Source organism: Cornus florida, unplaced genomic scaffold, assembly GCF_030987335.1.
Source record: "Cornus florida cultivar Cherokee Brave unplaced genomic scaffold, ASM3098733v1 CherokeeBrave_3.0.0_Hap2_Chr08, whole genome shotgun sequence".
NCBI classification, from domain to species: Eukaryota; Viridiplantae; Streptophyta; class Magnoliopsida; order Cornales; family Cornaceae; genus Cornus; species Cornus florida.
In genome coordinates, this window is record NW_026775578.1 from 9,210,689 (window position 1) to 9,225,502 (window position 14,814).

The 14,814-nt window shown below is 33.6% G+C and overlaps 1 protein-coding gene across 1 annotated transcript; it reads left to right on the forward strand.

The window, feature by feature from the left end:
* Positions 1-1,220: 1,220 nt before the first annotated feature.
* Positions 1,221-6,899, forward strand: LOC132269267 (probable serine/threonine-protein kinase WNK4). Its single transcript, XM_059770406.1, has 7 exons — positions 1,221-1,996; positions 2,743-3,008; positions 3,685-3,908; positions 4,559-4,716; positions 4,795-5,107; positions 5,450-5,791; positions 6,237-6,899. Exons 1-7 carry the CDS (start codon positions 1,907-1,909, stop codon positions 6,743-6,745), a joined length of 1,902 nt encoding a protein of 633 aa, XP_059626389.1. The 5' UTR covers positions 1,221-1,906; the 3' UTR covers positions 6,746-6,899.
* Positions 6,900-14,814: the final 7,915 nt, after the last annotated feature.

Below are 14,814 nucleotides of genomic sequence, written 5' to 3' on the forward strand. Positions count from 1 at the left end.
AAAAATGTAATATATGCAACATTCAGATTTTGCATTTAATATACAATTTTAATGAAATCAACACTTAAAATTAATATAGTATCAAACAATTTTACAGATTAATATATTCATAACTTAAAATTCAGTTCTTGAAAATTTCAATGCTTAATTTTTTATTTTATCAAACAGTACCTAAATCTTAATAACATTGTTTTATCCATCACGATTAAGTAATTGGGATAGATTAGAACTTGAGATACAATTAAATGTGTGACCTTATTAAAATAGGGATTATTACAAATAAATGATGTTAATGATTCATATTTATTATTTGATTGAGTCAAAGTCTTATAATTTTTTTAAAAATGAAGATATGGAAAAACACTATTTATCTTTACTGAGGTACCATTTTTGGACACATAAGTACCACTTTTTTGTACAGTGGTACCTGATGCACAAAAAGTGATACCTATGTGAATAAAAGTGGTACATCTATACTCAAAATAAAAGTAATATCTGGTGTATAAAAAGTGATACTTTCGTGCATAAAAAGTAATACCTTCGCGCACAACAAGTGGTACCCGCTCCATATTATAACTTCTTTGTCACCGACCTGGTTGCTAGTGATTGAGCTGACCCAACTCTCATTAGAAGCCGAAATGAATGCGTCCGACAGAGGGGGAATTTGCCCTCATGGGGGCTAGCTTCTTGGCTTTATTCTTCCTATTTACCTCATGGGGGCTTCTTGGCTTTCTTAGGAAGGGAATTAGGGACCTAAAAGTGACGACTCAGTGAGAGTAAACATTCACATTAATATTTTGGTTAATTTTATTTTTTTTAAATTATAAAATTTTGACTCTATTAAATAATAAATAAGAATCATTAACATCATTTATTTTATAATAATTTCATTAAAATATATATATATATATATATATATTGTACGCAGTAGTATCCAATCGTAAGTAGTTGAAACCCTGTAGTGCGGTACCATGTCAAAATTTGTTGCCAAGTGGGGTTGAGACTCGAGCGGTTGAGCCGTAAGTAATTCACTTACAAAATATTCAAAGCTAGGCGTCGTCACAAATTGGAACGTGTCACCATGTAACGCCGTTCAACTGTAACGTCATCAACAAACGTCCAACCCGCATCATACCCTCACGGAAGATGCCATCTCCGTTATGTAGGCCCCACCACATACACACAGTTTCTTCTACCGTCGCTCTTATTTACCCTCCCCAGTCGGAGCTCCACAGGCGCTCCCACTTCCAACAATTTCATTCACTTTCTCTCTCTACCAATTTGCATTCTCTCTCAAACTTTTTGATTCAAATTCTTTACATTTTCTCTCTCTAAACACTCTCTCTCCAACATCTGTATCATCAACCACAAATGGAACCAGCAAAGCGTAGCCGGAGATTCTTCAAGTTCAGGTCCCTACCACTGTCTCAATCCTTGTTCTAAAATCTTTTTTTTTTTTTTTTCCTTCTAAATTCCCGATATTATCCCTATATTTTCCAAAACCCTCGACGAATTTAATTTTCCCAGGAAAGTCCAATTTTCGAGAAAAAGATATCAACCTCTTATAGGACCAACACGCCACTCTCATTTTTCTGCTGTCAAATCCAACCCCACATTACTTTTACATCAAATGTTTGCCAAAAACTACGTCTTCTCACGCGCTGTTGTGGAGATGGCTTGGATTATGCTAAGGATTGACTACTCAAGACTCTTTTGGCTCCTCTTCGGCGTCTTCTCTTATGAAAATCACGAAGGAAAGCCTCGGATTTAGAACCTAGTCTCTTTCTTTCAAAATTCTAGATAAATACCTAAACTCTATTTATAAGTCATAATCTTTTTTGATTGATCAACTCAGCTCAGATTTTCGGGTCACAATTAACGTTTTTAGTAGCTCAAATACTCGAACATGTACAAGGGACGGGTAACCGAGCACACCAATGAAGCACAGTCCGATCATGGATATGCTGAAACTGATCCTTCTGGTCGCTATGCTCGTGTAAGTTCATTATTCATATATATGCATTTAACATGTTTGATATTTTTTCTTTTTGGATTTTTTAATTGCCATATTTCAATTTTTAAACATTTTTAATGTCAAAGAACACACAAGTTTCATTTCCAGCATGACGAAGAGGGTGTTATAATTTATTGTGCTACTGAGCACTTCCTAAAAGTCATACCATAATATAATATTTGTTTATAAATTACGACCACTTGTTATTGGTTTTTTTTTTTTTTTTTTTTTTTCTCCTTCAATGGTTTTTGTAGTCTATGGAATTTTCATCTTGTGGGTTTTCATTGCTTCAAATGATTATAAAAGAAACATGGTTAATTAGGAAAAACCGGGACGTGTGTCTCAAAATTACCACAATATAGCGATTTTATACGGTTCACATTAATCTGGGCACCAAAAATTGATGGCACATCTGAAGTAGTACATAACTTCATCATTGTCATCAACAATTTTGCTTAATTGAAGTAGAAACTAAGACTAGGATGATTTTCAGATGTTCTTAAATGCAATATCGTTGTATTAAGACAATCATGTCCAAGTTCTGGTTCTTTTTTCTTCTGTCTGAATTATTAAGTAGTTTTAGATTCCCATCTGTTTACTTAAACACTAAAATATCGTTAAAGATTGATCTTTGTATTATTATCAATTATCATATTAATTGACCAACTGGTTGATTGATTAATTCTGTGAAATGACACACGTGTGTGTCTTGTATGTATCATGGACAGTTTGACGAAGTTCTTGGGAAAGGTGCAATGAAAACGGTATACAGGGCGATTGACGAGGTTCTTGGAATGGAAGTGGCATGGAGCCAGGTTAAACTCAATGACTTGCTCAGGTCAGCGGAGGATTTACAGCGGCTGTACTCGGAGGTTCACCTCCTCAGCACCCTCAATCATGGCTCGATCATCAAATTCTACACGTCTTGGATCGATGTTGATCGAAGAACGTTCAATTTCATCACCGAGATGTTCACCTCTGGCACCCTCAGAGAGTAATCTTCTAACTTCTATTGTAATCAAAACTCCACTCTAACATGCATGTGTGCTTTGAAAATGGAGGCCTTTGATTTTATCTTGGAATAATCCTTACCATTATATTTGTTAATTAATTCCCAATATTGTTACGTCAATGATGTTCTTGAACTACACGACCAACAAAATTGCTTTTAGTTTTTCATCATTTAATTATATTTGTAAATGAACATACATCTAGAGCAGATTCTCTAAAGGTAGGTCTCATACATGAGATGGGATCTACCTGCAATTTTGTTTAATGATGACTATGACAACGAAAGAAATAGTACTATATATTACTAAAAAATATTTAATAAATGAACAATCTGAATCAAAAGTTATATAATTTTATCTTATTGTGTTGTCCAAGTGTAAAAGTATTTATAATTTATTTAATTCGTGCGTTGTTTAACTGCCACAAGGTGTATTTATTACCTTCTTTTCCTCCCACTTGTGAATGTTTTAATCATATAAAAGCACCTATGTATGCATCCATTGTAAGTGCCTACGAAGAAGCTGAAAAGGAGGGGGAAAAAAGAAAACAAAACTATAATTGTGTGTTTATGCTCCTCTAGCTAATTGCATGTCTTTTTTAATTTTTTTTTTACATGTACTACTAGATAATAGGCTAATGACCAAAAGGATATGTTGCAGATACAGGAAGAAATATAAGCGAGTGGACATTCGAGCCATTAAGGTTTGGGCCCGCCAGATCCTAGCTGGCCTTATTTATCTGCATGACCATGATCCCCCAGTTATCCATAGAGACCTCAAGTGTGACAACATCTTTGTCAACGGTCATCTTGGACAAGTGAAGATTGGTGATCTAGGCCTTGCAGCAATTCTTCGCGGTTCCCGAACAGCGCACAGTGTTATTGGTACTCATGTCTTCACCATTGTTGCATTTATTGTCTTAGACAACTTCCATTTCGATTTGATTATCACCATAAGGTTTATACAACTATTCATAGCTTTTATTAGATCCTAGCTGGCCTTAAAACTTTCTCACTTTATGAAGTAAGATTGGTGATATTACATTATCCAAATTAGTCATTAATCTTTTATTAAAGTATTGTTTGTTAAAAAAAATACTCAGTCCAGTTCAAACTATCTTAATTATTTACACTACTATATGGATTCTGTTATTCAAGATTTGAAGTAACAATGAGAGAAGGTTGGATAATAACTGATCTTCTAACTTTTAATTTCATTAACTTACAGAATATAGCTCAATACCAACTACATCAATTTGGTAGTTTGACTTAAATTTATTTAGGACAGGAAAGAAAAAAGTAGTAGTTAACGTAATCTTCCATGGCCAAGAGGCCCAACAAAGACCTTACCTAATATTTCAGGGGTAGAAAAATGCAACCACAGTTCAGTAGATTCATAAAGTATGGTCAAAACTCTCAGTAAATGAAACTAAATCCGGATATATTTTTTTTTAATTATTAATATTTTTTGGGCTTTTGCTTGTTTCGTTCCTAAACTATCTACTATAATTTTAAATTTTTCATCACAACGCTAGGCACACCAGAGTTCATGGCGCCAGAACTATACGAGGAAAGTTACAATGAACTGGTGGATGTCTACTCATTTGGGATGTGTGTTCTAGAGATGCTTACTTCGGACTACCCCTACAGCGAATGCACCAACCCAGCACAAATTTACAAGAAAGTGACATTGGTAAGGTCCGGTTTCAATGTGGCAATAAGTATAAATATCAGTGGAAGTCTGACCTACATGCCACTTTCTTCGTTTTAGGGAAAGCTACCAAGAGCATTCTACAAAATTCAGGACTTAGATGCACAGCGATTCATAGGACAATGCTTAGCAACTGCTTCAAAAAGATTATCAGCAAAAGAACTATTGCTTGACCCTTTTCTTGCATGTGGCGAAGACGAACTGTTGTATGTAACAAAGCTTGAAAGTCCGAAGCCATTTCTGAATGATAACTTGGGGCTTGAGGAACTGCAATTGAGTGAAGATCCACCCCGGACCAACATGACCATAACAGGGAAGTTGAATCCTGAAGATGACACCATCTTTCTTAAAGTGCAGATTGCTGATAAAAAAGGTAAGACTTCAGAAACATTAGTTTGTTTTTGTTTTTGTTGTTGTTGCACACACGAATGCTTTAGGGTATTCTCTGGCTCACAAATACTCAATATATAAAATAAAAAAGAGATTTACCTTGAGTATGATAGATAAATAGACAATTAAAAGCGGCTCATGTCTGTAATTGTGATGCAACCAGTTGAGTTGCATATGGGTCAGGCTTGGCCTCCACTTGGTATGCCCAAGTCTGGTCTAGAAGATAACCCTAGATTAATTGTCTTTTCAGAAGCTGATAGCTAAGGTCTAAGAGTGTTGCAAGAGAGTTCGTGTGGTTAAGGTTTTCATATTTTCTGTCTTGCAGGTTCTGTTAGACATGTATACTTTCCATTTGACATTTTAAATGACACTTCAACGGATGTTGCAACTGAAATGGTGAAGGAGTTGGAGATCATTGATTGGGAACCATTTGAAATAGCTGATATGATTGATGGAGAACTATCTGCTTTGGTACCGGATTGGAAGAAATGGGCCCAGCCTCAATCAGATGGTCACTGCAATATACTTAATTACCAAGAGAATGACGACGGGCACCACCATCCTTTCTACTCTTACTCTTCTTGTTCATCGTCCCAAGTGTCGCACTCAGGCTTGATCACTTCTCATGGGGCTGATGGAAGGACTCGCAGTTGTGATTGGCTCCAAGGTATTAGCTCTCGTAATCTTTTTTACTAGGTCAATGTGGGTTGTGACATAGGTCAAATAGTAATGTGCTTCATAATTCTGTTGGACAATACAACGTGGCACTAATGTCAGACTTAGTAGCATAATTATCTGGCTGGGACTTATGGGGTCATATCACACATGTCTGATTCTGCAATCCTCTGCTTTTCATGATTTGCAAAGAGAAAAAGAGAATTGCCTTTCTTGCTCTTTTTCCAGAGGAATCATATTTATTTCAAGTTCCTAAACAAATTCATATAGAGTAAACATTTAAGATATGGAGGGAAATCTTAAGGGTGCCTATCAGGATAATTAACTAGCACTAATTTGTCGAGATAGTGTATTATTGTGTATTCTCTCTAATTGTTCTCCATTTCATTTACATAGATTAAATTAAACACAAAGCTTAACAATCTTTCCGTCTCCAGATGACTTGTTTGATGATACAAGCTCTGAAAGCTCTTTGCAGTCTGGAAAATATTCCAACATGAATTACTATTCTGGCGAGGAACACGGTTTGATTACGAGCCCTGCAAGGAAAAATCAGCATCCTACCGTAAACGCCCACAACGCTACTCGGTTCTGTGCTGAGGAAAATTGTAGCACCAGGGTGGCTAGAAATTGTTACAAGCAAAGCAAGGTTTTATTAGATTCACAAAGACCTTCTACTTCTAAAGAGAATTGGATGATGGATAGCTATAGATTGACAAGGAACCGGTCCTTGGTGGATATGCGTAGCCAGTTGCTGCACCGGTCATTGGTGGAAGAGTTGAATAAGAGACGGTTGTTCAAGACTGTTGGGGCCGTGGAAAATATCGGGTTTCAGACACCTTGTGATGTCTCCAGCAAGGCATCACGGTTAGTTGGAGGTGCCTATTCTGTGAGAACTAGAGGTGATGGCGGTACGAGGCAAGGGCATAGAGGAAAAAGAGTTTAGTTCTCAGCTCTCATGAAACTGAAAGGATGGATACTTCTTCGAAGATATACTAATAAAGGTGGTAAATATACATGTGCGTGTCTTATGCGTGAGACTAAATATGCTTGTACAGAACTCTTGGTTTGTTAATGTGAGAGATGATGTTTCCCCTTTATCAGTGTCAACTGTCAACAATCATTGAAAAAAAAAAAAAAGGTGACATGTCCACAATTATTATTAGAACAAGGCTTTCAAGAGCCAAGAGCATTTTTAATTAGATTGAAAATTTGAAATAAATTTTTTTTTTTTTTTTTTTTTAATAAGGCAAGAAGTGTTAGAATTTAGATTAGTAAATACAGAGAGTTAAAATCTAGCATTCCAAAATTCCCGGAAACACTAATTCATTAGACTATCAAGATATCTACACTAACATGACTATCAAGATAACATGGATATCTAGCTACGCTGTGTAATAAAGATATGGTCAGGACTACACGACATGCAGCAATCAGAGTCCAGGGACAAGAGCAACCCTAGCCACTCAAACATAGCCCACTCCAGTAGGTCCAGTTACACTTGAAGGCCTGACATGGTATAAGGTGAAAGTGAAAGCCACACACATGGCAATAGGGCTCATGTTTATGCATTGGACTGTACAGTCAATGGATCACACGCTGACTCGGGGCGAAGCCAATTAAGGCCCAGAGGGGGCAAGTCCCCCTCCCCTCACTTTGCTCCAACCTAATATATATAAGTACATATTTTTATATATACATATACTTCATGGTAATTTTAAATAATGGCCCCCTCAAAATTTCAAATTCTTATAATTTTCTTTTGAAAAAAAAAAAATTACGTATATCCCTTATTCAAATATATAATATATTTTTCCTTCTCTAATTTTTGTTTCCTTTTTCAAAAAAAATTTCTTTTTTCAGTTATGTATAATTATGTATTTTTCTATTTTTTTTAAACTTATTTCTTTTATCAATGACATTTGTGATTGTATTTAATTAAAGTATTATTAATTATTATTTTGATTCTTATATTTGTAACTATATTTTTTTACAGTATTTATTTAGCATATTATTTTACAACTATTTTTTTCTTATTTGCCTTTTTGATTTAAAAAAATTATACTTCCTATTTGTCATGTTTATTAATTTTTTTTTTTTTTAACAAGTACATTGTGCCCCCTCTGAAATAAAATTCTGGCTCCTCCCCTGCGCTGACTTGCCCAATTCTGAGAGCACCGGGCCTTATTGTATACACATTGAATCATAGTTTCAAGACAAACTCGATTACAAATCTTGATCCATAGCTAGGGGTGCACACGGTCTAGTTTTGAGAATTTTTGAAACTAAACTGCTCCCAACGGTTCTAGAAAATCTGAAACCAAACCAACCCAAACCATGAAAAAAGGGTTTGGTTCGGTTCGATTCGGTTCCATGGTTGTAGTTGAATTTTATTTCCCTTTTCTTTTTTCTTAAATTGTATATACAACAAAAATATCAATAAAAGCATTCACATTCCCGAATCCAAGACTAAAATAAAGAAAGAAAAAAAGAAAGAAGGGAAAGTGGGTGAAATAGACCCAAAAACTGAACCCTAAAAATTAAAATAAGGTTGAATTTTACTGAAACTGAAAATGATGACAAATCCGTGATTGAAAACTAAGAAACTTGATTCTTTGTGGTTGTTGGTTGTGCTTGAGGTGTAAACACGCCGTGGGACATAGAGATATGTGAATTGGAAGTGAGAGAAAAGAGGTGAGAGTGTGAAAAAGAAGATGTCACCGATAGTAACGATAAAAAATAGACGGCGATGACTGAACTTCGAAGGTTGCTTGAGAGAGATTGATAAACAACTGGATCCCGCGACTATGAGAACTAAGAAGTAAATGAGGCGGCGTGAGCAAAGAAAAATAATGAGATAGTGGAGGAATGTTAGCACGCACCCAAAAATCTAAATATTGGGATAAAAAAAGAAAAAGAAAAAAGAATCAAATAATAAAGAATGTTGGCTCCCGTTTGATCGTTGAGCCGAAATCTCTTCCAAAATTAAGAGTACTATATATGTATAGCTATATAATATATTATAACGTATAAGAGTAATATATAGGTACAGCTATAACATATATTTGTATACATATTATAACGGTTCGGTCTGGGCAGTCCGTTCCTATAGGACCCTAATCCTGGACCAAATCAAAAATTCAAGGTTCCATTATTTTAAAACCGTTACCGGACCGAACCGCTATGGAACCAGCCCAGACTGTCCGATTTGGTCCAGTCCGGTTTGATTATTCGGGTTGATGATTTTTTTCCATACCCCTATCCATAGCAAGAAACTCAAGGGACTCCAACTCTTATCATATTTTTAGGAGGGAGATGAGATATCACTAAGCTAAAATCTTATCATATATTTTGGAAGGGAGATGAGATATCATTAGGCTAAAGCCTTGGGTGGTGAAAAAAAAAAAAAAAAATCCCCGACATGTTCATTCACTAGATTGAAAGGAGACATGCATCAAAATTCTAAGAAGTCTTATATGAGTGATAAAGTGTAGCTCCTTTCTCCATTTGCTTCACTTCTCATCATCACTATTGTTGATGGTTACCAGGAACGCGTCCTAGAAGCGTTTTGTAAACAGTAAGTACGGAGTGTATGTAAAACGAATAATATTTTCACGATACGAAGTGTGGGTCCTGATATGTAATCCATGCAATGATGAAACGAGATGAGGTAAACACATAAAATTTGTGTCTTATGGTTCATGAGACATTTTTCATGCAAATCATTTACCTTAACGAAGTGATTAGTAACCCTTTTATTATGGGATATAACATGTTATGATTGATTTGATTAAATTGCAGACACCAAAACAGCAGGCGCAGAGATTGATGCCGTATTTGCATGCTCGATCAGTTGTTTATAATTAATACTATATAAAAAGCTTTAGCATGAATTATGATGTTCCATGCAACTTTTAGTAAAGGTGGCTTTATAAATCCACTTATATGGGATAAAGTATCATATCATAGCACTTGTTAGTAACTTTCTTTCAATTTGAAGAGACATCACAGTTTTGTGTGTCTCCTCAATCTCTAAATTTAGAGGGGGCTAGAGCTATATAACAATAAAGTCACTATTAATTGAGTAGTGTTTGAAAGTAAGTAGTCCTGAGGAGGAGTATTTCATTTTCTACAGAGAAAGAGACTCATCATCATGGGTGGGGGTTCAAAAACAACATGGTGGCCTGCCTAGTAATTGGCTTTCCTCATGCTCCTCTATTCCTTTATATACAAAAAGATGCCTTGCTGCTTCTTTTCATGTGAAGGTTTCTTGTTATATATCCAATTCTTTATGGAGCTTTAATGAATCAAGATTCCCTAAGGTATTGATCTTGTATATCAAAACGGTACTATTTTGATACACAGACATAATACCCTGTATAAAGTTTCTACACAGAATTGTTTCGGTATATAGGATCATGACAAAATCCCCTCTATTCCCAACCCACTATTGTGTGCTTAATTGACACATGTACTGTAATACCGAGTGAGTGGATTAGAAGCATTTCGATATTGTACTGCATCTTAGGGTTCACAATTCTCGGACACGTATATTGTACTAAAAAGAATATTTGCTCGTGAAACCAATGATGTGGCATGAGAGTGGTCTGTCTTGTAGCACACGTGTAGACACAAACGTATATGCGACAAGGAGAGAAATGGATGGATCATGGCTATGGGTGGTGATGGGATTGAGTAGCAAGTCCTGGACTGGAGTGGAGAGTCCTAGTATAAATGCTTGTTTGGCCCTCAAAGGACTGAATTCACTCATCGCATGTGTTTTCCTTTTCTATAGGGACCCTGTTTTGGGAAAGGATATATACCGACATGTTGATTCCTTACCTATATACTGTATCTTTAAACTCTTTTCTTTTCTTTTCTTTTTTTTTTTTATTATGTTTTTTTGGCTGCAATAAGAGTGTCCTCATTTATGAGTTGGTGTAGGTCGGGTGGTTGTTGCTTTTTACTCTTGAAATATTTACCAAAATGATAATTGAAAGAGGTTTTGCAGCCTAAAAGTTTTGATTGAGTGAAGAGAGATGGGGAAAATAAAAAGAAAAATAATAGTAATAATAATATAAGGTTCCTTATGATTTAAATGGTTGGGTTATAATCTATCTAGTCCTCTTACATATTGATAACATTATGTATTCATGGTGTTGCAATAAGTTCCCTCGTAATTAAAAGGGCAAATTGCATAAAATTTTCCTCCACTTCCAATTTGGTCACAAAATTTCCTGTAAGAAATTTGGCCTAAACATCTAAACTATATATTATTACAAAGTAATGTTATAATGACAAAAGACCCCTAACTAGAAATTTTATAAAATTTTAGTTTTTTAAAAATAATTTTTATTTTAGAATTTTTTTTCCTTTTTAATTTTTAAAAATTAAATTTTTTTTTAAAAAATTGTTCTGAAGTATTTTCATTTTCTTACAGATGCACCACCGATTTTTTTTTTTTTTTGAAAATAATTTTTATAAACACTATGTCGAATGAGTTATTTGTATTAATTTTTATCTTATATTAAAGGAACTATTTTCTCAAAATTATATTAATTGGCATTTTTATAATTATATCATCACTTTGCAAACAATTGGATATTTCATAGATTTTGAGGCCTGTTTTTTTTTCTTTTCCCCCTTGTAAGGAGGTCTTGTGCCAAAAATAAAAAATATGCCAAAGTTTAAAAATGGAGGGAGTTTTATGCAATTTGCGCTTAGATACTCCCGTATTTTGCATAAAGCAACCATTTTCGTATTTGAGTCATCTTTCCTTGCTTGAATTTTAACAACTCCGTTTTATTTAGTAATAACCACCACCAAATCCTGAACTTAAAAAAAATAAATAACCACCACCAATTCGTAGAAACCATGTTTAGTCATAGCCACCGACGCGGTGCAACTCAAAAAAGTACAATCAATCGGATCAGATTTTTTTTTTTTTTTGACAAAAACATACAAGATCAGATTTATATTATATATGTGCTTCAAGGTTTACTTTACATACATTTATTATTTTTATCTTTATTGTTATTATTCTTTCCCTCTCAAATTAAAGGTCTGTCTTTTTATTTTAAGTTATTTCAAAGTAAATATCTCATTTTAAAAGTTAAAATATTATATATTTTCTTGTAATATTATTAATTTAATTTTTTTTATTAAATTTATAACAAGTAAATTATCACATCATATAGACCCAAACACATTTGTTCATTCATTTAACTGTACAAAAATTACATGATAAAATAAATTTTAAGAAACTAATATATATATATATGAAGAAAAAATATCATATATACACTGATCAAATTATATGATGTCAGTATTGTATTCTTAACTCTTTTTTATTTTTATTTTTTTAATTAACAAAAAATATATTCACAGCCCCTATACTTTGAACCCTTGACAATCCGATTAGACTAGACTGCAAGACAAACACCACAAAATCTGGCATAATTTATAGTATGATGGGGTAGCCTCAATTGACTTTCCTCAAACGTGAGAGTATGCCTAACCACCTCTTTCTTTCCCATACTGTTTATGCATGTGTTGCCGTAGCTTACAATCAATCAATTTTATTTAATGCAGTGGTACAATATTCAACCAACCCAATCCTATAAGCTTTCTGAATAGAGTAATGACACATGCGAATTGTTCCAATGTTTCGATTATTTATATATAATATATATAAGTAGAGGATTGTACTTCTTTATTTATGAAATTTATTATAACGAATTTTGAGATATATTTATTTTAATAGGTTAATTTATACGCAAATAAAAAAATGGGACCTTCCACTTACATATATTGTGTATAAATAACAAATCAAAGACACTTCAGTGCAACAATTCGAAGCAACAAATCGATGCAAGTACCATTACTCTTTTGAAAATATTCTTTGCATTCAATATTGTATCTTTTGAAAGGACTAAAATCCTATCATGCCAGATAGCACAGGGCCCTCCACTTACATATACTATGCATAAATAATCAATTAAAAACACTTCGGTGTAATAAATCGGTACAAATACCATTACTCTTTTGAAAACATTCTTTGCATTCAATATTGTATCTTTTGAAAGGACTAAAATCCTATCATGCCAGACAGCACATTCAATTAATTTTGTATTTTACAAAAATACTGTGATGTGCGCTTTCAAATTACAACATTTTTATAATATAAATCACTAATTAAAAGGAACATGACTAATATTACGAAGGATAAGAGTTTAATCATTTTTTACATGATGCGTAAGTGCATGAGATAAAATAACAAGATTGGGGGACAATAATCTTTTCCTATATAGAATTTGTAACAAAATTATTCTAATTAAAATGTAAAATATATCCATATTGTAAAAGGAGTACTATGTTAATCTTCCATTGAATATATATATATATATATATATTGGACTTTTTATATTCTAGACCTTTCACTTTAGACAAGAACGCAAACTCAAAAGGTGTGCTTTACATTGCTCATTTGCCTTATCTATATATTTGCAGTTTACACTCTATTAACATGTGAATCTATTTGATGATACCATAATTATGCTTGTGGCTTGGGGGTGCAAATCATCATCTAAAAGCTGACTATTGAGTTTGAGCATTTCCATATTTCCATGTAGGGTTCATGACTATGGCATGCACCAGCTCATGCCAAGCTTCAGCTTCAATCAATTTTAACTACCCCTCTTCAGAATTGGCTTCTCCGTGAAGCTCTCTCACTTAGGTCTCATTCAAGTAGTTCGCTGACATGGAATGACGGAAGGTTGTGAGGTCCATTATTTTTTTGAGATAAAGCGGTACAAGCTGATTCGACTTGTATAACATTATTTAATTTTTTTGCTCCGTATATGTTTAAAGATTATGCTGTTATGATGTATTCATCTCCACAAAGAGCAATACAAGCTGATTCGATTGTATAATATTATTCTAATTTTTTTGCTCGGTATATGTTTAAAGATTCTACAGTCATGGTGAGTTCATCTCCACAACTTTTTTGGGTAAACATAGCCCTTGACCTGAGTAGCATAATGCAAAAACTAATTAATTTCTTAAGAAAATGGTTTTTAAATTTTCCAAATCAATGTAGATAGTGGAAGGATTCTTTTCACTTTGATGCAGTAACACTTGGGAATAAAAATTCGTTCGATGACACATATCGACTTGAAAAATAAACCTATATAGTTTCAATTTCTTATTGGTGGAACATTAAGTGCTTAGTTTGGTGTAAGAGAAGCCTCAAAAATTTTTAGGAAGATGGACAAAGGGTAAAAAAATAATATCCTAGGGTTGACCCCAGGCGGTTATTTTCTTCCGAATAAAATGGAGTTGTGCAGAAGAATTTGTCAGTTTGCAGTACTTTTGGATTTATTTATCGTACATATACGAAGTGGTCAAGTGAGGCCTTTTACTTTAGTACAGTAAAAACAAAGTAGTCTGATTTGATTTGGGCATGGCCCAGCACCAGTATTGTAACACAGTCGTATGTATTCTGTTAATTTTCCAATCCAATTTTAAGAATTTAGATACCATACAGTGAAAATAAAATAAAATAAAATAAAACATAGACAAATAATACATATATGTAAAGGTTAGATTAAAGGAAATCCTTTGCTTGTGGAGGAGAATGACAAACCATAAATTTCACTATACAATTTAAAATATATATATATATTTTTTTCCTGAATGAATTTAAAATAATTATTCTACAATTACAAAGATGGTTGTCCAAAGTGAACTCTTACTTTCAAAATTCTAATTTTTATATCTTTATACTTTTATGATCAAACACAAAACACACCAAAATTTGCACAAACTTTCTAATACTATGCACGGACTTTCTCACTCTTCCTCAGAAATTGAAGAAACACCAATAAGACAGTGACCTTCTTCTTAAAGGGAGATCAGGAATTTAAGTTGTGTGTGAGTACCAACTAAAAATAAATAAATAAAAAATTAAAGAAACAATCACATAATGCAAATTATATTTTTTTACACTCTGTTGAG

Bases quoted from the DNA above. Each gene is read 5' to 3' on its own strand.
- LOC132269267 (XM_059770406.1), top strand. From the start codon at position 1,907: ATGTACAAGGGACGGGTAACCGAGCACACCAATGAAGCACAGTCCGAT. The intron at 4,717-4,794 runs GTAAGGTCCGGT...TCTTCGTTTTAG, and splicing joins TTTACAAGAAAGTGACATTG to GGAAAGCTACCAAGAGCATT. The intron at 5,108-5,449 runs GTAAGACTTCAG...TCTGTCTTGCAG, and splicing joins GCAGATTGCTGATAAAAAAG to GTTCTGTTAGACATGTATAC.